The 22,715-nt window shown below is 48.0% G+C and overlaps 1 protein-coding gene across 2 annotated transcripts in view; it reads right to left on the reverse strand.

The window, feature by feature from the left end:
* Nucleotides 1-22,715, reverse strand: part of LOC124115167 (protein ELYS-like) — a 52,164-nt gene that overhangs the window by 13,972 nt on the left and 15,477 nt on the right. For both annotated transcript variants that reach the window (XM_048394154.1, XM_048394153.1), the window contains exons 15-29: nt 22,560-22,679; nt 15,799-15,889; nt 15,131-15,220; nt 13,696-13,836; nt 13,018-13,122; nt 11,790-11,886; nt 11,139-11,259; nt 8,773-8,886; nt 7,593-7,694; nt 6,938-7,128; nt 5,966-6,060; nt 2,968-3,149; nt 2,259-2,406; nt 1,582-1,714; nt 856-930 (exon numbers count right to left, since the gene is read on the reverse strand). In XM_048394154.1, the coding sequence (XP_048250111.1) occupies nt 856-930; nt 1,582-1,714; nt 2,259-2,406; nt 2,968-3,149; nt 5,966-6,060; nt 6,938-7,128; nt 7,593-7,694; nt 8,773-8,886; nt 11,139-11,259; nt 11,790-11,886; nt 13,018-13,122; nt 13,696-13,836; nt 15,131-15,220; nt 15,799-15,889; nt 22,560-22,679 (1,805 nt within the window). The remainder of the gene's footprint in view (nt 1-855; nt 931-1,581; nt 1,715-2,258; nt 2,407-2,967; nt 3,150-5,965; nt 6,061-6,937; nt 7,129-7,592; nt 7,695-8,772; nt 8,887-11,138; nt 11,260-11,789; nt 11,887-13,017; nt 13,123-13,695; nt 13,837-15,130; nt 15,221-15,798; nt 15,890-22,559; nt 22,680-22,715) is intronic.

The raw sequence follows: 22,715 nt of genomic DNA on the forward strand, positions 1-22,715 counted from the left end.
TCGATTTTGAAGGCATGTACAGGTGGGGTCGGCTTCTACGTGAGGTCGCTTTATACACAGCGATACACGGTACTTCTCTACCAATCAATCTGACAACATACTTGACGTGTATATAGTTTTAACAAGTGCCCCCTTTGGTAATTTCCTCAGCACGTAAGTGTTGACTTGTCTGTTGCTACACCAGTTCCAATCACACCACAGCCTCGTTCACGCTGAAGTTTGTTCTCCTGTATCCATATGGTGTGCAGATATGCATAGACAATATGTTTCATGTCTCATTTTAGACTTACAGTGTCACGGAATGATATCATGAAAGCCCTTTTCATTCATTTTCCGTAAGGACTTTGGCAGAAAGAGTAATGTGCAATATGTACAGGATGAGTTAAAAACATGACTTGAAAACAGGCTTCAAGTGACTTCACACATCACTCCAGAATCCAAATCTACAACATGACAAGTCAACGCTGCAACAATGTTGTTCAAAGACCCGGTCAGCCATATTGCAGCTATATCGAGATGGTCTGCAAATCATGGTGCACTGACCAAGTCAAACCAGAGACTGAAATCATGAGAAATAATGTTACATCAGAGTACGATGAAACATCATCAGCCAATCACACAACCTCGGCCAGTTTCACAAAGCGTAAAGCTACTACTCTCGTAAGTCGATGATAAAGTTGACCGCTTTGCCCTTACCATCAGTCTTGTGTTGTCATCTTTTGCGACAAGCATGGGGTACTAGGAACCTAAAACTCCCCAAGTTTCTTCCCCCAAGAGTTAAAAACATGACTTGAAAACAGGCTTCAAGTGACTTTTTTAGCCTAACTTCCATGGTGCAAGTTGACTTTGACATACCTTAATCTCAGTTTTTTCCGTGGAGTGATTGGTGTACACAAAAAGGGTCCGAGGTCACTCTGCTTCTCCTCCTCCCTGGAACAAATAGAACACGGAGCTGTCTACATCTCGGCACTATTGGGACACCAGGTGTCGACCGTGTATGTGCAAGTGGGACAAACCCAGTCCATGTTGACAATGAATTCACAACATCACTTCTAGTTTTTATCATTCAGAACTTAATAAAATATTATAGCAGTGAAAGTGTAAGTGTTGATTAAAAATGAAGTCGTCATCATACTGCTTAGCTGCATTGCCACAACCTGCCAATAGTTTGTTTGTTTAGTTTGTTGTTTAACGCCGTACTCAGCAATATTCCATCTATATGAAAGCAGTCTGCAAAATAAGCGAGTCTGGACCAGACAATCCAGTGACATACTCATTACTGAGCATCAATCCACGCAATTGGACCAAATCAGCAAGCCTGACCACCCGATCCCGTTCGTCGCCTAATACGACAAGCATAGACTTAAGGCAAGCATTGGTTGCTGAAGACATATTCTCTACCCAGGGTCCTGTTCCACAAAGCGATCTTAGTGCTAAGACTGCCGTAAGTCTATGTTTAAGTACAGGAGTTAAAGTACGATCGTCTTAGCGCTACAATCGCTTTGTGGAACGGGGTCCAGATCTTCACAGGTCACCTGTTACTAGAGGTCTGCACTTCATGTGATTACAGAGTTATCTCACCTTCTCGGGGACTCCTGGTGATGCTTCACTTCCTCTACTTTCTCCATCATTGCCAGAATGAGGCTGGAGTGGGAAACAACCTTTGACCTCTCTGACTGCGTCACAACGGTAGAGAGGGGCTTTGGTCGTCTCACTGAGGAGCAAAGATACTTCCACTGAACACCATTTTTAAGTAAAAGCTCAATAACAGTTGTGAAACAGCGAAATCATTTTATGAATAACAGATTATGTTCTAAGAGAGAGTGAGTGAGTGAGTGAGTGAGTGAGTGAGTGAGTGAGTGAGTGAGTGAGTGAGTGAGTGAGTGAGTGAGTGAGTGAGTGAGTGAGTGAGTGAGAGAGCGAGCGAGTTGGGTTTAACGCTGCTTTTAACATTATTCCAGTTATATCACGGCATGTCAGCTTAATGTGGGAGGAAAGCCCGAAGTGATGCAGGTCTCAGACGTTTACCACTTCGGTGAAACCCACCAGCACGGGTATGGTGCTGACAAACATAGAAACATAATCAGGGTGAACCGGGATTCAAACACACACACGTGTCCAGGGGACGCAACTCTGCACAACGAATCACGGCGCCTTAGACAACTGGACCACCCGTGCCCCCTGTTCTAAGAGAGAAAAAACATCTGAAAAAATCAAAACGCAGTGGGAAAGAAATGAGTCCTAATCCAGCTTTTTACCATCGATCCTCTTCCCGACAGTCTTTCTGGGAATGCTTGGATGATCGCCGACTAGCTTCTTCTGTGGTGCAGGCAATGCGCGGAAAAATCCATCCACGATCGAGTTCCTTGCCGCAGCCCTCTCCCTGGCCCGAGCACTGGTCTCCGTCTGTAATGGGGAAATAAAGACTCCTCCTTCAATGCCTGGGTGGGTGGGCAGTGTTTTGTTTGTATAACAAGATTACAGTAAACAACATTTATAACAAACACCCTCATAACAAACTGTTTTTTGGTCCTGTCCATATCTTGTATATATGCTGTATATACGCTTATAACAAACTACGGCTATAACAAATTAAAATTAGTGATCACTTTGAGTTTGTTATAACCATAGTTTACTACTGTGTGTATTTGCCAAGGTTACCAAGAAATCCGTCGTCGATATACACAGTTGACGACTGTCATAGATGCTTGATTAATTTGCGTAAACACACGGACCACACTTGATGTGGAAATGGGTGAGAAGCACTGTTTCTATCTAGTGTTCAATAACATTGCTTGTGAACTTTGTTACCTATGTCATTGTTTCCTCCACATGCAGTGTACCTCACATGACAATATACTAAGGACACAAGCATTTTTCACAATAATTTCACAATTTACACAATTGCAAGGCACGGTAATGATCAATAGTTGAATCAACAGTGACACCTCAGTTAAACCAGCTCACCATCACCCGGTGTTTGATCTTCTCGTTGAGCCGGATGGCCTCGATGTACCGCGCCCGCTGCAGGTAGTGCATCACAAGGAGCTCTGCGGAGTGTGGCTCTGAGCTCTCCAACAGGTAGGTCTGTAGGTGGCGCTCCTCTACATCACTCAGGGGCAGCTGCAGCAGCTGGTCTATCGTGTGCGCTGAAGCAGAGAGGAGGATCTGTTTAGATAACTGCTAATAATTGTAGAATTTTCCTATTCGGAATATTCTATAAGTAATACGTTACCACTGTTATACCGAGGCTGTTGTCTCCCACAACTGCTGCTATAGCGAAATCTACCACAGAGATCTCAATTACCTCATGCAGCACGTGCGTAGCCACCTAGCTGCCATGTGACACCCTTCACTCTTGTCTCTTCGCTTGCGATTTTCTAGTGGTCTGCACTTTTTAGTGATTACTGAATTATCTCCCCTCTTTAAAGTTAACATTCCACAAGTACATATGAATCGTGGTTTTGTGCGAGATGAGGTTCAGTGGTATAGTTATTGTGAATGTTTTTATATTTCATGGTGTTATGACGTTAGTTTTGGGCTCAGCAAATGTTAAAAATGATGTGTAAGCTGATTGGAACTGGAGCATTTTGTTGTGGGGTAATTACTTCAGCGGGATGACAGTAATATTCCAGCAATATGGTGGCAGCACGACTGGTCCTGACAAACCAGTGATTGATATTTTCAGCATAACCTTTTTGATAGGTTTGTAGGAACTCTCCACTGATAATTGTAATCATGATGTTATTTGTTTATTTAACATCACACTTAGTAAAAGTCCAGCTATTTGTCAGCAGTCTGACACATCCAGACAAACCAGAGATTGATATGAGCAGCAATGATCCATGCTGTCGGGGAACAATGACATGCAACCAAGTCACTGAATCCGACCACCTAATCAGTTTAGAGGTCTCAGGCGACAAACACGTTTGTTAATCTGCTGATTGTCAACTGTCTGTTAATCTGTAGATTGTCAATTGTCTGTTAATCTGGTGATTGTCAGTTGTCTGTTAATCTGGTGACTGTCAATTGTCTGTTAATCTGATGATTGTCAATTGTCTGCTAACCCGGTGATTGTCAATTGTCTGTTAATCTGGTGATTGTCAACTGTCTGCTAATCTGGTGATTGTCAACTGTCTGTTAATCTGGTGATTGTCAACTGTCTGCTAATCTGGTGATTGTCAACTGTCTGTTAATCTGGTGACTGTCAATTGTCTGTTAATCTGGTGATTGTCAATTGTCTGCTAATCTGGTGATTGTCAATTGTCTGTTAATCTGGTGATTGTCAACTGTCTGCTAATCTGATGATTGTCAATTGTCTGTTAATCTGGTGATTGTCAATTGTCTGTTAATCCTGTGATGTCAAGTGTCTGTCAATCTGGTGATTGTCAATTGTCTGCTAATCTGGTGATTGTCAATTGTCTGTCAATCTGGTGATTGTCAATTGTCTGTCCATCTGGTGATTGTCAATTGTCTGTTAATCTGGTGATTGTCAATTGTCTGTTAATCTGGTGATTGTCAATTGTCTGTTAATCTGGTGATTGTCAATTGTCTGTCAATCTGGTGATTGTCAATTGTCTGTTAATCTGGAGATTTGTCAATTGTCTGTTAATCTGAGAATTGACAACTGTCTGTTAATCTGGTGATTGTCAATTGTCTGTTAATCTGAGAATTGACAACTGTCTGTTAATCTGGAGATTTGTCAATTGTCTGTTAATCTGAGAATTGACAATTGTCTGTTAATCTGGTGATTGTCAATTGTCTGTCCATCTGGTGATTGTCAATTGTCTGTTAATCTGGTGATTGTCAATTGTCTGTTAATCTGGTGATTGTCAACTGTCTGCTAATCTGATGATTGTCAATTGTCTGTTAATCTGGTGATTGTCAATTGTCTGTTAATCCTGTGATGTCAAGTGTCTGTCAATCTGGTGATTGTCAATTGTCTGCTAATCTGGTGATTGTCAATTGTCGGTCCATCTGGTGATTGTCAATTGTCTGTTAATCTGGTGATTGTCAATTGTCTGTCCATCTGGTGATTGTCAATTGTCTGTTAATCTGGTGATTGTCAATTGTCTGTCCATCTGGTGATTGTCAATTGTCTGTTAATCTGGTGATTGTCAATTGTCTGTCCATCTGGTGATTGTCAATTGTCTGTTAATCTGGTGATTGTCAATTGTCTGTCCATCTGGTGATTGTCAATTGTCTGTTAATCTGGTGATTGTCAATTGTCTGTCCATCTGGTGATTGTCAATTGTCTGTTAATCTGGTGATTGTCAAGTGTCTGCTAATCCGGTGATTGTCAATTGTCTGTCCATCTGGTGATTGTCAATTGTCTGTTAATCTGGTGATTGTCAATTGTCTGTCCATCTGGTGATTGTCAATTGTCTGTTAATCTGGTGATTGTCAATTGTCTGCTAATCTGATGATTGTCAATTGTCTGTTAATCTGGTGATTGTCAATTGTCTGTTAATCTGGTGATTGTCAATTGTCTGTTAATCTGGTGATTGTCAACTGTCTGCTAATCTGATGATTGTCAATTGTCTGTTAATCTGGTGATTGTCAATTGTCTGTTAATCCTGTGATGTCAAGTGTCTGTCAATCTGGTGATTGTCAATTGTCTGCTAATCTGGTGATTGTCAATTGTCTGTCCATCTGGTGATTGTCAATTGTCTGTTAATCTGGTGATTGTCAATTGTCTGTCCATCTGGTGATTGTCAATTGTCTGTTAATCTGGTGATTGTCAATTGTCTGTCCATCTGGTGATTGTCAATTGTCTGTTAATCTGGTGATTGTCAATTGTCTGTCCATCTGGTGATTGTCAATTGTCTGTTAATCTGGTGATTGTCAATTGTCTGTCCATCTGGTGATTGTCAATTGTCTGTTAATCTGGTGATTGTCAATTGTCTGTCCATCTGGTGATTGTCAATTGTCTGTCCATCTGGTGACTTGTCTGCTCATGACTCACTTTGATGGCAGCCCAGAAACAGATGATTCAGCAGATCCGCCATGTTGCTTTTATCCCTGCATGCCCGCTGGTATTCAAATGCTTCTGTTATCAACCTGGAACATCATTCACAGTGTCTGGTACCGTGCACATGCTCTTCACAAAAATATACTCATAAAGCAGTATCTACTCTCTACAACATTGGAATGAAACAATCTTTCTTTCTTTCTTAGTTTAATGCCACACTCAGCAATATGCAAGCTATATGATGGCGGGCTGTAAATAATTGAGTCTGGACTAGACAATCCAGTGATTGATATCACAAGCATCAATCTACGCAATTGAGATACAATGACCTGACCATCTGATTCCGATACTCGCCTCTTACAACAACCATCAGTTGCTGAAGACCAATAGTAACCAGGAGTCATTGGAAGTCTGCATACCGGGAAGGATGACACACACGCAACCGCATCACCGCGCTGGACCACCTAGGCTAGTGGGTCACCTCATACGACGAGGATATTGCTGGGACCTAATCAAACCCAGACTCCCCAACACAAAAAGACCAAAGGCTAATTTACATTTATTTTAAAGACAGCTAATGCTACGATGTGTTTGTTTACAAACTCCACATACCAAACTGCAGCACCTTAGACGACTTGGCTGCACCCACAGTAAAGTATGAATCAGTGACATTACTGGAGGCATAAGCACATTCTAGAAAATCTTCATTTCTTTATGAATTTTTCTGTCATTACCAATTACATAAAAAAATCTTAGGGTCATAAATTTAAAATAACATTCAATCAATGTCGCAAAGTGATCTTAGCGCTAAGATGATCGTAACTCCAATATTTTAACACAGACTTACGACAATCGTAACTCTAAGATGATTAGATCACATAGTGGAACGCAGCCCAGATTATGAATCAATTGGAAAAACCTAATGGAGTGTCAATTTCTAATGTCATTTGTGCACACATGTATTACCCATTAGCCAGCAGCACCGTCAGTTTCAGCTTCACCTCCTCCTGCGACATGACTGCGACGCTGCGCAGACTGATGTAACGCAGGGCCAGCTTACTCTCCCCTTGAAACAGCAGAGACTTGATGACTCTGCCCTGCTGCCACTGGCCCAACTGCAGATTGGCCATTGGGTGCAGCAGGTGCAGGAACGCTTCCTGAAACAGACGGGAGATATAGAACATTCCTGAAACAGATGGGAGATATAGAACGCTTCCTGAGAGACAGGAGATATAGAACATTCCTGAAACAGATGGGAGATATAGAACGCTTCCTGAGAGACAGGAGATATAGAACATTCCTGAAACAGATGGGAGATATAGAACGCTTCCTGAAACAGACGGGGGACATATAGAATGCTTCCTGAAAGAGATGGGAGATATAGAACGCTTCCTGAAACAGACAGGAGATACAGAATGATTCCTGAAACAGAGAGGAGATATAGAAGGCTTCCTGAAACAGATGGGGAACATATAGAATGCTTCCTGAAACAGATGGGAGATATAGAACGCTTCGTGAGAGAGACAGGAGATATAGAACATTCCTGAAACAGACAGGAGATACAGAATGCTTCCTGACACAGTGAGTGATATAGAACGCATTCTACAGAAATGAGACTTACCTCGAAGTCCTTGTGGTCCAACAACCAGAAGGCCTGGATCTGCTTCACCACAGACAAGGGGAGGGAGAAGGACTTGGCAAATTTGGCGATCTTGTCCGCAAACTAAAATATAAGAAGGGTGCACTTGTGAAAAAGTTATGTAAGAACTTGCGAATTTTTCAAAACTAAAACAAATACTGACATAACAGATTTGATTAAATTTGAATCAAAGTGTCTGATGTCTAAAAGCAGTTGAATTCAAAGTCCTTTCTAATTTATAACAGAACAGCTGTGAAACATACTGAAAACTCTACCAAACCTAATGGATGGGATAATGAAGGTAGGGTGGGGTAAGGGAGGTAATCCACCAATGAGGCCAGGTGAGGGAGAATGGGATCTAATAGGGATGTGCGGTTTTATCGGTATACCGGTATATTGCAATACAAATTCATCACGATATGAATCGCAATACATTTTTGGCGTATCGGTTTTTCCCTCATTATTCAAACTTTGACTGACATGTATATGCCATGATGTATAGTCTTACCTTATTGAATCAAAACAAAGACAAAACAAATGCTTCATACTCTGTATTTGATATTGTTAACATTGCAGCTTTCATATTAATATTTGTCAAAGGGATATGAAAAAAAGCTTTTCTCTTGGTAGAAATTATTTCCCAATATATTGCAATAATATTGCAATATGTTTTTGAAATATTGCAATATATCGCAATACACTTTTTGGTCCAATTCCCAACCCTAGGATCTAACATCACGGTCTACATTATTGCACTCATTCATCAACGTGTTTGCCAGCCCACTGAGATTCCATGCTGCAGATTAACATGAATACCCCGCTCAGACCAGTCCTTGTTTTTGCCCCTTAATGCCTAGAAAAAGGCTGGGTAACAGCAAGTACCATCTTTTAACATCTTTTGGTATGACACGTCCAGGGATCGAACCAACTTTCCACTCTCCGGGCAGACGCTCTATCCACTACACCAGGGGGGTGAGGGTGTATGGAAGGCAGGTGCAGGGAGTTGGTGGGGGTGTGGGTGGGAAGGACTAACCGTATCATGTCGAAGCTCCTCCACAAGAGGGCAGATCCAGCAGTGAGGCGAGGGTGTAGGTGGATGGTGGGGGTGGGGGTGGGGGTGGGGGTGGGGGCTGGCGGAAGGAAGGGGGGGTTTGGGACTCACCTGTTCATGTCGATGCTCCTCCACAAGAGAGGCCAGGTCTAGCAGCAGGTACAGCACGATGGAATGCTTCACTCCAATACTCACTTCCTCCACCAGGTAGACGTTCAGCAGCGCCTGCACACATCACACACAATCTTACCACAGTAAAGTAGACACACTTACATAATGTGATTAATTCTTATAAGTTACAGCTTTGATGTTCATCCAGGTTTTCCACAAGATTAGAATCTTTTTATCTTGTTACAACATTCAACCTACTAGTGTTGGAAATCAGCCGAAAATATTGCCATCAATAATGTATCCAGAGTGAATGTCCACAAGATCAAGATCTAGGTATAGCTTGCTTCCTCCCTCCTGCTCCCACAGGGCGGGGATAACTTACATGCAGACTGGGGGTGGGTATAGCTTGCTTCCTCCCTCCCGGTCCTACAGGGCGGGGATAACTTACATGCAGACTGGGGGTGGGTATAGCTTGCTTCCTCCCTCCCGGTCCTACAGGGCGGGGATAACTTACATGCAGACTGGGGGTGGGTATAGCTTGCTTCCTCCCTCCTGCTCCCACAGGGTGGGGATAACTGACATGCAGACTGGGGGTGGGTATAGCTTGCTTCCTCCCTCCTGCTCCCACAGGGTGGGGATAACTGACATGCAGACTGGGGGTGGGTATAGCTTGCTTCCTCCCTCCTGCTCCCACAGGGTGGGGATAACTTACATGCAGACTGGGGGTAGGTATAGGCTGCTTCCTCCCTCCCACGCCCACAGGGTGGGGATAACATACATGCAGACTGGGGGGTGGGTATAGCTTGCTTCCTCCCTCCCGGTCCTACAGGGTGGGGATAACTTACATGCAGACTGGGGGTAGGTATAGCTTGCTTCCTCCCTCCCGCGCCCACAGGGAGGGGATCACTTACATGCAGACTGGGGGGTGGGTATAGGCCGTGCCCACAGGGAGGGGATAACTTACATGCAGACTGGGGGGTGGGTATAGGCCGCGCCCACAGGGTGGGGATAATTTTCATGCAGTATGGGGGGTGGGTATAGCTTGCTTCCTCCCTCCCGCGCCCACAGGGCGGGGATAACTTACATGCAGACTGGGGGTGGGTATAGCTTGCTTCCTCCCTCCCGCGCCCACAGGGTGGGGATAACTTACATGCAGACTGGGCGGTGGGTATAGCTTGCTTCCTCCCTCCTGCTCCCACAGGGAGGGGATAACTTACATGCAGACTGGGGGTGGGTATAGCTTGCTTCCTCCCTCCCGGTCCTACAGGGTGGGGATAACTTACATGCAGACTGGGGGTAGGTATAGCTTGCTTCCTCCCTCCCGCGCCCACAGGGAGGGGATAACTTACATGCAGACTGGGGGTGGGTATAGGCCGTGCCCACAGGGAGGGGATAACTTACATGCAGACTGGGGGGTGGGTATAGGCCGCGCCCACAGGGTGGGGATAATTTTCATGCAGTATGGGGGGTGGGTATAGCTTGCTTCCTCCCTCCCGCGCCCACAGGGAGGGGATAACTTACATGCAGACTGGGGGTGGGTATAGGCCGTGCCCACAGGGAGGGGATAACTTACATGCAGACTGGGGGGTGGGTATAGGCCGCGCCCACAGGGTGGGGATAATTTTCATGCAGTATGGGGGGTGGGTATAGCTTGCTTCCTCCCTCCCGCGCCCACAGGGTGGGGATAACTTACATGCAGACTGGGGGGTGGGTATAGGCCGTGCCCACAGGGAGGGGATAACTTACATGCAGACTGGGGGTGGGTATAGGCCGTGCCCACAGGGAGGGGATAACTTACATGGTGACTGGGGGGTGGGTATAGGCCGCGCCCACAGGGTGGGGATAACTGACATGCAGACTGGGGGTGGGTATAGCTTGCTTCCTCCCTCCTGCTCCCACAGGGCGGGGATAACTGACATGCAGACTGGGGGTGGGTATAGCTTGCTTCCTCCCTCCTGCTCCCACAGGGTGGGGATAACTGACATGCAGACTGGGGTTGGGTATAGCTTGCTTCCTCCCTCCTGCTCCCACAGGGAGGGGATAACTGACATGCAGACTGGGGGTGGGTATAGCTTGCTTCCTCCCTCCTGCTCCCACAGGGAGGGGATAACTTACATGCAGACTGGGGGTGGGTATAGCTTGCTTCCTCCCTCCCGGTCCTACAGGGCGGGGATAACATACATGCAGACTGGGGGTGGGTATAGCTTGCTTCCTCCCTCCCGCGCCCACAGGGAGGGGATAACTTACATGCAGACTGGGGGTGGGTATAGGCCACTCCCTACTTCCCGCGCCCACAGGGAGGGGATAACTTACATGCAGACTAGGGGGTGGGTATAGGCCACGCCCACAGGGAGGGGATAACTTACATGCAGACTGGGGGGTGGGTAGAGGCCACTCCCTCCCTCCCGCTCCCACAGGGCGGGGATGGCATCTCCACAGCAATCCACCAAGCCATCAATCAGTAGAAGTTCGGTCGGGTTGATCTCACTGAAAAACAGTATTTGTAAAAATCTCAAAACCACATATCAAAAACACCCATGGGCATTCAATTTTCTAGACTTTATGGTATTTTGAGGTTACAAATTTACACAAGTAAAGAAACTGAGTTGAAAACCACAAACATCAATATCAGTGACACAGGACAAATGACTAGGACCTGTTTTACAAAGCCATGTTAGTGTTAATCCCTGTGTCCGTGTTAGGGTATGGAATCACTGTTACAGTCGTCTTAGCGCTAAGATCACTTTGTGGAACAAGGCTCTCACCACACAAAAAACAGTCTGATAACAATAGCAACCATCCACATGTATGCAAGGACATAAATTTGAGATTTCATCATTAAGAAATAAGTTTAGCCAGGTGTCATCCAGCCCGCCATAGTCTCCAGTTATAATGGAATGGAATGGAAAGGATCAACAGGGTTTCACTGTGCCTGTATCCATGGTATCTGACACTCACCTGTGCAGCTTCTGCATCGAAGACCCTCCACACCTCTAACCATGGTAACTGACACTCACCTGTGCAGCTTCTGCAACTCGGCCCGGCGTGAACTGAAGGCCTGTGTCAGGTTTCCAGCAGGGAAGCGGTACAGACCCTCAACATCATCACCAATTTCTGTTCACAAAGAATTTCAAAATATATCAAAACATAAAGATTGAAAACAGCCAAGCCTCGGACCATAACAATGTCCCAGTACACAATATACACACTGAACACAGTTTCATTCTCTGATGAAAGTCCACATACTGTAACAGGCTGTTGAATCAAACAAAGTAGCTGTGTAACAAAGTAGTTGAATGAGTGAGTTGGGTTTTCCACAGCTTTCAAGAGTATGACAGTTCCATCACAGTGTCAGCTGCATGGGGGAGGAAGCCAGAAGTGATACAGCTCTCAGACATTTGGGTGAAAACCACATGCATGGGTTGGAGCTGACAAACCTATTTCATAATTGGTCATATCTGGGATTCAAATCCACAACCATTTAATTCTGACCTAAGCGACCAGCTCTACAGAAGGAGCTCTGATCTAAGGGACGCAGCTCTACAGAAGGAGCTTTGACCTAGGGACGCAGCTCTACAGGAGCTCTGACTTAAGGGATGCAGCTCTATAGGAGCTCTGACCTAAGGGACCATCTCTACAGAAGGAGCTCTGACCTAAGCGACCAGCTCTACAGGAGCTCTGACCTAAGGGATGCAGCTCTACAGGAGCTCTGACCTAAGGGACCATCTCTATAGAAGGAGCTCTGACCTAAGCGACCAGCTCTACAGAAGGAGCTCTGACCTAAGGGATGCAGCTCTACAGGAGCTCTGACCTAAGGGATCAGCTCTACAGAAGGAGCTCTGACCTAAGGGACCAGCTCTACAGAAGTAGCAGCTGTAAATGGACACACATGGCGGTCAAATATGTTTTGAGTTTGTTTGTTTGTTGTTTTACGGCCACTCAGCAATTTTTCAGCTATGTATAGATGGTCTGTAAATAATCAAGTTTGGACCAGACAATCCAGTGATTTTCATCATGGACCTGGACTTCATGTAGCAGGGAAATTGTGCCTGGAATGCCTCTCTGATCAACATATTTGTGGAGCTTTAGAACACTGCACCATCATAGAAAGCTTTTGTTCAAACCACACTCTTTCTACATGTAACACCCAAATCTGAACAGATGTGTGAGTGATGATGTGAAGCCCCCGTGATGATGTGAAGCCCCTGTGATGATGTGAAGCCCCCCCGATGATGTGAAGCCTACCGTCACACTCCGGCAGCAGTCCGGCATCGATGAACCACAGAACTATCTGGAGATGCTGAGAGAGGAACTGGATCACATTCAGCCTTGTCTCCAGCTCCACCACACCTGCAACAACAGACAGGTCACACTCAAAGTACAGACGACAGACAAAACACAGACAGACGTCAGAAGGCAGACATGACACAGACTACATACACATTCAGACTACAGACATAGTCAGACTATAGACACAAGAGTACAGACAACAGACTACAGTCTAAATTGTTTAACACTGCACTCAGCAATATTCCAATTGTATGACAGCGATCTGTAAATAATTGAGCCTGGACCAGACAATCCAGTGATTGACATCATGAGGATCAATCCACGCAATTCAGATACAATGACATGCATCAACCAAGTCAGCAAGCAAAGTCGCCTTTTACGGCAGGCATAGGTTGCTGAGAACTATTCTACCCCGGATCTTCACGGGTCCACAGACAACACACACTGTGATTATAACTTTAACCATGTCATTGCATCTCCAACACAAGGAATTCTTTTCATCTCCTACAATGTCAACAATATAACAGCTAAAATTCATGTTCAAAATTCACCAAAACCAAAGTCATTCTACACAGGTTCAACCTCTGACTCACAGCCCCAAAAAGTCACACGACACAGCTACAGTTGACATACCCTGCTCCGTTGTCGGAGCCGACTGCGTCAGTAGAGTCAGCATGATGGTCCGCAGGTGATGCAATGTGACCTTTGACCTGTTGAGTACCTGCAGTAGTCGGTGGTCGGCGTGGTTCCCTGACCAGTCGTACAGAGGGGCACCTGTAACCATGGTAACATGTATGTCAGTTGCTAGAGTTCAGCAACACTTCAGCCATTACTTTTTACAGGTGAAGCTTTGACTTCACAATAAACAAGATTGTATTGCAATATATAACATAGCTACGAGATACAGGTGTAGAGGTGTACATACAGTGTCAGTGTTGTCAGTGTACAGGTGTACTTACACACAGTGTCAATGTAGTCAGTACAGGTGTACTTACAGTGTCAATGTTGTCAGTGTACAGGTGTATTTACAGTGTCAATGTTGTCAGTGTACAGGTGTACTTACACAGTGTCAATGTTGTCAGTGTACAGGTGTACTTACACACAGTGTCAATGTTGTCAGTGTACAGGTGTACTTACACACAGTGTCAATGTTGTCAGTGTACAGGTGTACTTACACACAGTGTCAATGTTGTCAGTGTACAGGTGTACTTACACACAGTGTCAATGTTGTCAGTGTACAGGTGTACTTAAAGTGTCAATGTTGTCAGTGTACAGGTGTACTTACACACAGTGTCAATGTTGTCAGTGTACAGGTGTACTTACACACAGTGTCAATGTTGTCAGTGTACAGGTGTACTTACACACAGTGTCAATGTTGTCAGTGTACAGGTGTACTTACACACAGTGTCAATGTTGTCAGTGTACAGGTGTACTTACACACAGTGTCAATGTTGTCAGTGCACAGGTGTACTTACACACAGTGTAAATGTTGTCAGTGTACAGGTGTATTTACACACAGTGTCAATGTTGTCAGTGTACAGGTGTACTTACAGTGTCAATGTTGTCAGTGTACAGGTGTACTTACACACAGTGTCAATGTTGTCAGTGTACAGGTGTACTTACACACAGTGTCAATGTTGTCAGTGTACAGGTGTATTTACAGTGTCAATGTTGTCAGTGTACAGGTGTATTTACTGTGTCAATGTTGTCAGTGTACAGGTGTATTTACAGTGTCAATGTTGTCAGTGTACAGGTGTATTTACACACAGTGTCAATGTTGTCAGTGTACAGGTGTATTTACAGTGTCAATGTTGTCAGTGTACAGGTGTACTTACACACAGGGTCAATGTTGTCAGTGTACAGGTGTACTTACACACAGTGTCAATGTTGTCAGTGTACAGGTGTACTTACACACAGTGTCAATGTTGTCAGTGTACAGGTGTACTTAAAGTGTCAATGTTGTCAGTGTACAGGTGTACTTACACACTGTGTCAATGTTGTCAATGTTGTCAGTGTACAGGTGTACTTACACACAGTGTCAATGTTGTCAGTGTACAGGTGTACTTACACACAGTGTCAATGTTGTGTTTGGTGGCAGCGACTTTTTCCCAGGCCCAGTCCAGCAGGAACTTCAGAGTACAGCCTTGCTGCACAAACTCTGTCAACAAACATCATGTCAATGAGACACACTGTCATCTTCAGAGCTGCACAGACTCTGCAATACATCATGTCAATGAGAAACACTGTCAGCTGAAGTAGCAGGCAAGGCTCACAGGATCCTTCAGCTTGTGAAGCGAAGATGTGGCAGCTTGTTTTAATAGGTGAGGTGAAATTGAGTTTTAACATCACATCCAAGATTATTGCACTTATATAGCGACGTGAACACACTTGTTTCGCCCACTGAGATACCATGTTGCAGTTTAACATGAATACCCCACTCAGACACAGTATACTGACTCCAAGCCGCCCAGTCCTTGTTTCAGCCTCTTAATGCAAAGGAGAGGCAGTCAGGGAGCTAAGTGGTTAAAGTGTTCGCTCATCACGCCGAAGATCCGGGTTCAATTCCCGACATGGGTACAATGTGCAAAGGCCATTTGTGGTGTCCCCTGCTGTAATATTGCTAAGAGCGGCGTAAAACCAAAGTCACTCACTCACTCACTCACCTTAATGCCAATAGTCATATTAACTGTTTGATCATTCACCAAACAAGAACCTAGAGACAACTGATCTCCTTACCTCCGGCAGCCCACGCTGTGATGCAGCAGTTGATGAACTTGATCATGGAGTGGTCCAGAGCCATGTTGAGTAATGCCTGACGCTGCTGTGCCTGTCAGTAAACACACCAATTTGTAGAATTTTCCTATTCGGAATATTCTATAAGTAATACGTTACCACTGTTATACCGAGGCTGTTGTCTCCCACAACTGCTGCTATAGCGAAATCTACCACAGAGATCTCAATTACCTCATGCAGCACGTGCGTAGCCACCCAGCTGCCATGTGACACCCTTCACTCTTGTCTCCTGCGAGAGCAAGTGCTCGGGGGACGGACGGGCGGGCAGCAGCCCAGTGGTAACGTATTACTTATAGAATATTCCGAATAGGAAAATTCTACAAATTACATTAAGTAATACGTTACCACTGTTATACCGAGGCTGACTACCACAGTAGGCGGTGGGGAGCACCTACAACCCGAATCCTGACTGCTAGCGTTCCTTCCGACCAGCGGAAGTAAACACCAAGGCGGAAGCACTCGATGCGCATGCACCTAGCTAGGCGTTACCCTATAGGAATACCAAAGCACTGTCAAGCGCATACCGTAAGGCTCAATCGTCATTGCCAAAACGATTGGTGACTCCAAACGGCCCCACTGGATAGGTATTTCATCGCCGCAGCAGATGAGAACACTGTATCCGCGTGAGCTTAATCTTAGATCAGGTTAAACAGTCGAAAAGAGGGAAATTAATTTCATTCAGACCGTATATCCCAGAGCAAGCCTACTTAAAGTATGCATTAGGCGCGTGACCTAATTCCAGTATTTGTAAGCATGCATCACAAGGTTGGGATACACGACAGACAATTAAAGACATAATTGTCAAAATACAAATAAGGACAAAGCACACAAAAAGCCGCCCTCACCTGTGGTGTGAGTGCGCTGGTTTGCGGGACCCCAACTCCTGTACCCACGGCAGTGGGAACATTGGAGTCGACCCAGATTGACCACCGTGCAAGGTCAGACGCCTGAGGAGTTCGGAATTGCGCTGGGCACACCCCTTAGGTGCCCGCTTGCGCCGCGATCCGCGGGCCAAGACGGTGCACACTCTCCACGACGGCATCAGCGACCTGTTTGAGGTAATGATTGGCAAAAACCGAGTCAGAACGCCAGTAACAACCTCGTAATATTCTGCGAACAGAGATATTCGAGTGTAGGGCAAATGTTGCCGCTAGCGCCCTGATCTCGTGCGGGTTTGACCCCGCTACCGGTAACCCCCGAGACCGGTACGCCAGATTGATGACAGAACGAAGCCACAACGCAATCGAGTTGCGAGTTATGTCAACCGTGCGATTAGGGTTACACGATATGAACAGACGGTCACGCCCTTGTCTACGTTCATTCAAAGCCTTAAGATAATACTTAAGGGGCCTAACCGGACACAGCGCTCTGTCCTCAGTATCAGCAGGATGTAAGATTTCTTTGAGTGATCTTACAGTGAATTCTCTCTCCGTTTGCCCGACTCTCTGATTCTTGGCGACGAAGCCCATGAGCAGGCCCAGGCGGACCGCTCCTTCGTCACCCCTATCGAATCGTACCTTGGCGACATCGAGTGCATGAATTTCGGATACACGTGCCGCCGTGGCAAAGGAGAGGAGAAATGCTGTTTTCCAAGTCACATGCCGGAACGAAGCACTATGCAAGGGTTCATACGGAGCTTCCGTAAGTGATTGCAACACTAGGGAAAGATCCAAGGCCGGTGCCCGAAGGCGGCCCTTCTTAAGATCGTGCTGTTTGAAACCCTTGATAATACCCCGTATCACCGGCTCTTTGGAGAGACTGGTACCCATAGCAACGTCCCGTACCGTAGCAACAGACGAGACATAGTTGGCAATGGAACCCCCGGAGAGTTTCCGGGTCTCTCGCAAGTGAGACATGAAACGAGCAATATCCTGCACAGATACCTTATCTGGCGAATGAATGTGATGTTTACAACACCACTTCGTGAAAATAACCCAACGTGCATTACACACCTTCTGGGTAGAATCACGATGCATACTAACGTATGCCCGAGACGCCCGGCGAGAAAAAAACTTTACTCCTCAGACGCTCGGTGACAACATCCACGCGTGCAGATTGAACTGCCCTGCGTTTGGATGAAGCTGACGGGTGTGAGGGTGGATCAAGAGATCCGGTCTCACAGGCAGTGGAAGTGGCGACTGCGTGACCTGGGTCAGCAAGTCGGGGTACCACGATCTGTTCGGCCACATGGGCGCGATCAGTAACATTCGACAGCGAACTCCTCGGAGCCGGCTTAGAATGTGTGGTATCAACGCTGTCGGCGGGTAAGCATAAGCGACCAAGCCCGTCCAGTCTAACGCGAGAGCATCGTGATCGATGGCCCTCGGGTCCGGGACTGGTGATACAAACAACGGGAGTTGATTGTTGAACCGCGTTGCGAACAGGTCGACCATCGGACGACCCAAACGTTCGCACAGCCACTGAAACACTACTGGGTTCAGCATCCACTCTGTGGGGCTCGGATCCTGAGGCCTCGATAGAGCATCGGCCAGTACGTTCCGCACACCTGGGATGTGACGGGCGCGTATCTGGCACGGGACACTGTCCACCAGAGCGTAAAACTCGAACGTGAGATCGAGTAGCGAGTGACTGTGGGTTCCCCCCAGTGTGTTCACATAGGACACTACCGTCGTGTTGTCGGTCGCCAGCATGAGCCGGGCGTCGACGAGACGATGCTTCCAGTGATTGACTGCGTTGATCACTGCCTTGTACTCGAGACAAGTGATGTGAAGACCTAGTTCGTCTACGCACCACAGCCCCGAGCTCACCTCCCCCTTTAGATGGGCGCCCCAGCCCACTAGAGAGGCGTCTGTATACAGGGTCAACGTGGCCCGGTAGGGCCGCATAGAGACTCCTGATAAGACAATGTAAGGGACCGTCCACCACTCCAGATGCGGTCGGAGCCGATCCGGGAGGGCGACGGTCGCACTGTTCACCTCCGTTGCTAACAACTGGATTAAAAACCGTTGCAGCGGGCGGAGTTGGAGACGACCCCGTGCGGTGCAGTCCTGGGCTGATACAAGTAGCCCTAACAGCTGTTCCCAAAAGTGAACAGTCTGTTGCACCGCTAAGACTTTGGCAATCATCGCCTGAATTTTGTGCCACCGGTCTGGGGGGACAAAGAGGCGATGGGACACCGTGTTGAACCGACCTCCGATGAACAGCAAGTTCTGAGAAGGGGTTAACTCGCTCTTCGGGAGATTGATAATCCACCCAAATTGCTCCAAGAGCCGACGTGCGAAAACGAGATGGCGTGACAGGGTGTCCGTCATTCGATTTGCTACTAGCGAGTCGTCCAGGTACGCGAAGTACCGGACACCCCTCCTGTGGAGGAACCCCACTATGGGGGTGGTTAACCGGGTGAACAGCCAGGGAGCGGACGTGTGAATCATTCTGAGTTCGGCACTGTCCTACTTGGGAACGAGAAATATCCTGGAGTAAAACCCCGGTAGAGCTAACTCCCGTACTGCCCCTTCTCCACCAACCTGCCGATGGCATCGGCGAGGATGGGAAGATCGGTTTCCGAATCGAAACCTGCCAACGGGGCAACGGTGAGCGGCGGATTCGCTTTGAGATCAAGCCGATAGCCGTACTGAATCGTGTTGACCACCCACGGGTCGTCGAACACTTGTTCCCAATTCTCCCAGTAAGTCTGGAGTCTGGCTCCCACTGGGGAAGGAGAGGGGGCCCTGACAGGTTGCGGCAGGCGCAACTGTCCAGGGCCAAGTGACTCGGTTCGCCTAAGGGCCAACCGAAGTTGGCGCTGTCGGCATACGAACCCCTCCAATGAGAGTCACCTGGAGGGGCCCTTGCCGTCCGTCGACGACTTGGGCTTCCCCCAGTTCCCGGTCTTCCCGCGAAAGGGCAGCTGATTGCCCATACCGGAGCCCTCAGGGCGGGGCTACTTCCCAGAGGAAGAAGAACCCGACCCCTTAGACCTACCGGCCGCAGCAGCCTGGGGCGCGCTCCGGTTAGGAGCGGCACCCAGGCGCCTATGCAGGGACCCAACAAGAGCAAGTGTGTGCCGAGAGTCCTCGGCAACGTACTCCAGGGAAGCATTTAAACTGAGCAGGCAGTTGTAAATGCGCTGGTCACGGTCCGTGGGAGAACCTTCGACCAGACGGGCCGCTGCAGCCAAGTAAGTGTCTCCGTGAGACATGGAGTGCCGAGCGAGGGCGTCCAGCTGGTGCAAGGTAGCTTGCGTTACCGTAGCAGCCGGTGGGGCACGGACACCCAACCGCTCAACATGGGCCTCCGCGGTAGGACCAGCCTCGGGAAAGGCAAGGTCATGTACCGGGAAGAAACCCTTTCTCCACGACGTCGGAGGCAACGGGAGACCCCGACCGGAGGCCGCCGCAAAGGCGTTCTCCAAGGAAGGCTTGAAACCGCGCAGCAAGGTTGATGCGGGGAAAGCCGTGTCGGAAGACTTATCGTATACCTCGGAGGAACCCACAGTCGTGGATTCCCCGCGGTACCGGCCGGGGCATGTCCTCAAAGAGGTCATAAACCATGGCCACGCGGTCCTAAACCGATAGCGGGAGCAACGGTTCGGGGGAAGGACCGGTGACCACGGGAGCCGCCGCCGTACCGGTGGACCCCGCGTCCGACCCCGCGGCCACCGAAGTGGCCGGGGACGGAACAGCCAGCGGCCTATCCTGAGATAAGGCCGCCAGCTTGGAGTCCACAAGTTATGCAAGTAATGCAGCGACGGAATCCCCGGACAGCACACGGGCCGCCAAGAGATCCGCCGCTTTACCGGTGGACCCCGCGGCCACCGAAGAGGCCGGGGACGGAACAGCCAGCGGCCTATCTTGCGATAAGGCCGCCAGCTTGGAGACCACAAGTTTCGACAACAATGCGGCGACGGAATCCCCAGACAGCCCGAGGGCCGCAAGGGGATCCGCCGCAGCCGAGGAGGTGGTACCCGCACGGGGACCCCGACCGGACGAACCGGCCACCACAGGGGTGGAGACGGACTGTACGTACAGCCGGTACCGCTCAAACTCCGCAGGCCCCAGACCTTCGCACAGGATGCACCGGGTGTCCCCGCAAGGAACCCTGCACCGCGGGCAACGATCGTGGGGATCCCGGGACGACAAAAACTTTCTGCACACCCCACAACTCCGAGGAGCAGGGGTAGAGGGGGTGGATACTGGGGACATATCCATGTCAGACATTGATTGTTTGCTATAAACAAAGAACAAAACATGGTTACAACGCACGCACCACAATGATTCACAAACGAACATTTTCACAAGAAAATAAACGAGCAATGTGAACATATAACATACACATATAACTTTTATTAAAGAAATAAGTGATGTTAACCTCCAAAACATACAAGAACAGGGGAAACGTAAAACACAACGTGCATACGCGAACCCCGCAAGTATATAGAAAAAAGGGCGGGAAAAATTTTCCGTTTGGCGGGAAAATTATAACCAAGCGTAGCTACCGCAACGCCCCATAAAAGCACAGTTTATTAGAGAATAAACTATAATAAATATCACCAAATCTTCAAGGAACGCTTCAGCAGGAGAAACACGTCTTGCTAAGCAGACGAAGGAGACAAGAGTGAAGGGTGTCACATGGCAGCTAGGTGGCTACGCACGTGCTGCATGAGGTAATTGAGATCTCTGTGGTAGATTTCGCTATAGCAGCAGTTGTGGGAGACAACAGCCTCGGTATAACAGTGGTAACGTATTACTTAATGTAATATCTTCAAAGCCACATATATTTGTCAAATATCCGGTTATTTTCATTCATGGTTTGTGCTGTGAGGTCGCGAGGCAGGAGACCGGTACACAGAAAGATGTACTTACCGCGGGTGTGGTGTGTGCTGTGTGGTCGCGAAGCAGAACACCGGTACACAGACAGATGTACTTACCGCGGATGTGGTGTGTGCTGTGTGGTCGCGAAGCAGAACACCGGTACACAGACAGATGTACTTACCGGGGGTGTGGTGTTTGCTGTGAGGTCGCGAGGTCGCGAGGCAGAAGACTGGTACACAGAAAGATGTACTTACCGCGGGTGTGGTGTGTGGTGTGAGGTCGCGAGGCAGGAGACCGGTACACAGACAGATGTACTTACCTCGGGTGTGGTGTGTGCTGTGAGGTCGCGAGGCAGGAGACCGGTACACAGACAGATGTACTTACCGCGGGTGTGGTGTGTGCTGTGTGGTCGCGAAGCAGAACACCGGTACACAGACAGATGTACTTACCGCGGGTGTGGTGTGTGCTGTGAGGTCGCGAGGCAGGAGACCGGTACACAGACAGATGTACTTACCGCGGGTGTGGTGTGTGCTGTGAGGTAGCGAGGCAGGAGACCGGTACACAGACAGATGTACTTACCGCGGATGTGGTGTGTGCTGTGAGGTTGCAAGCAGGAGACCGGTACACAGATAGATGTACTTACCGCGGGTGTGGTGTGTGCTGTGTGGTCACGAAGCAGAACACCGGTACACAGACAGATGTACTTACCGCGGATGTGGTGTGTGGTGTGTGGTGTGTGGTGTGAGGTCGCGAGGCAGGAGACCGGTACACAGACAGAAGTACTTACCGCAGGTGTGGTGTGTGCTGTGAGGTCTCGAGGTTGCGAGGTTGCGAGGTAGGAGACCGGTACACGGACAGAAGTACTTACCGCGGGTGTGGTGTGTGCTGTGAGGTCGCGAGGCAGGAGACCGGTACACGGACAGATGTACTTACCGCGGGTGTGGTGTGTGCTGTGAGGTCGCGAGGCAGGAGACCGGTACACAGACAGATGTTGTAGACATCCTGAGGCTGCAGGAGACAAGTGGGGCCTTTGGCTTCCATGTCATACAGCACCTGGTGGACACAGAACAATAACACCACGTTACATTT

Source organism: Haliotis rufescens, unplaced genomic scaffold, assembly GCF_023055435.1.
Source record: "Haliotis rufescens isolate VD_foot unplaced genomic scaffold, xgHalRufe1.0.p SCAF_13, whole genome shotgun sequence".
Classification (NCBI taxonomy): Eukaryota; Metazoa; Mollusca; class Gastropoda; order Lepetellida; family Haliotidae; genus Haliotis; species Haliotis rufescens.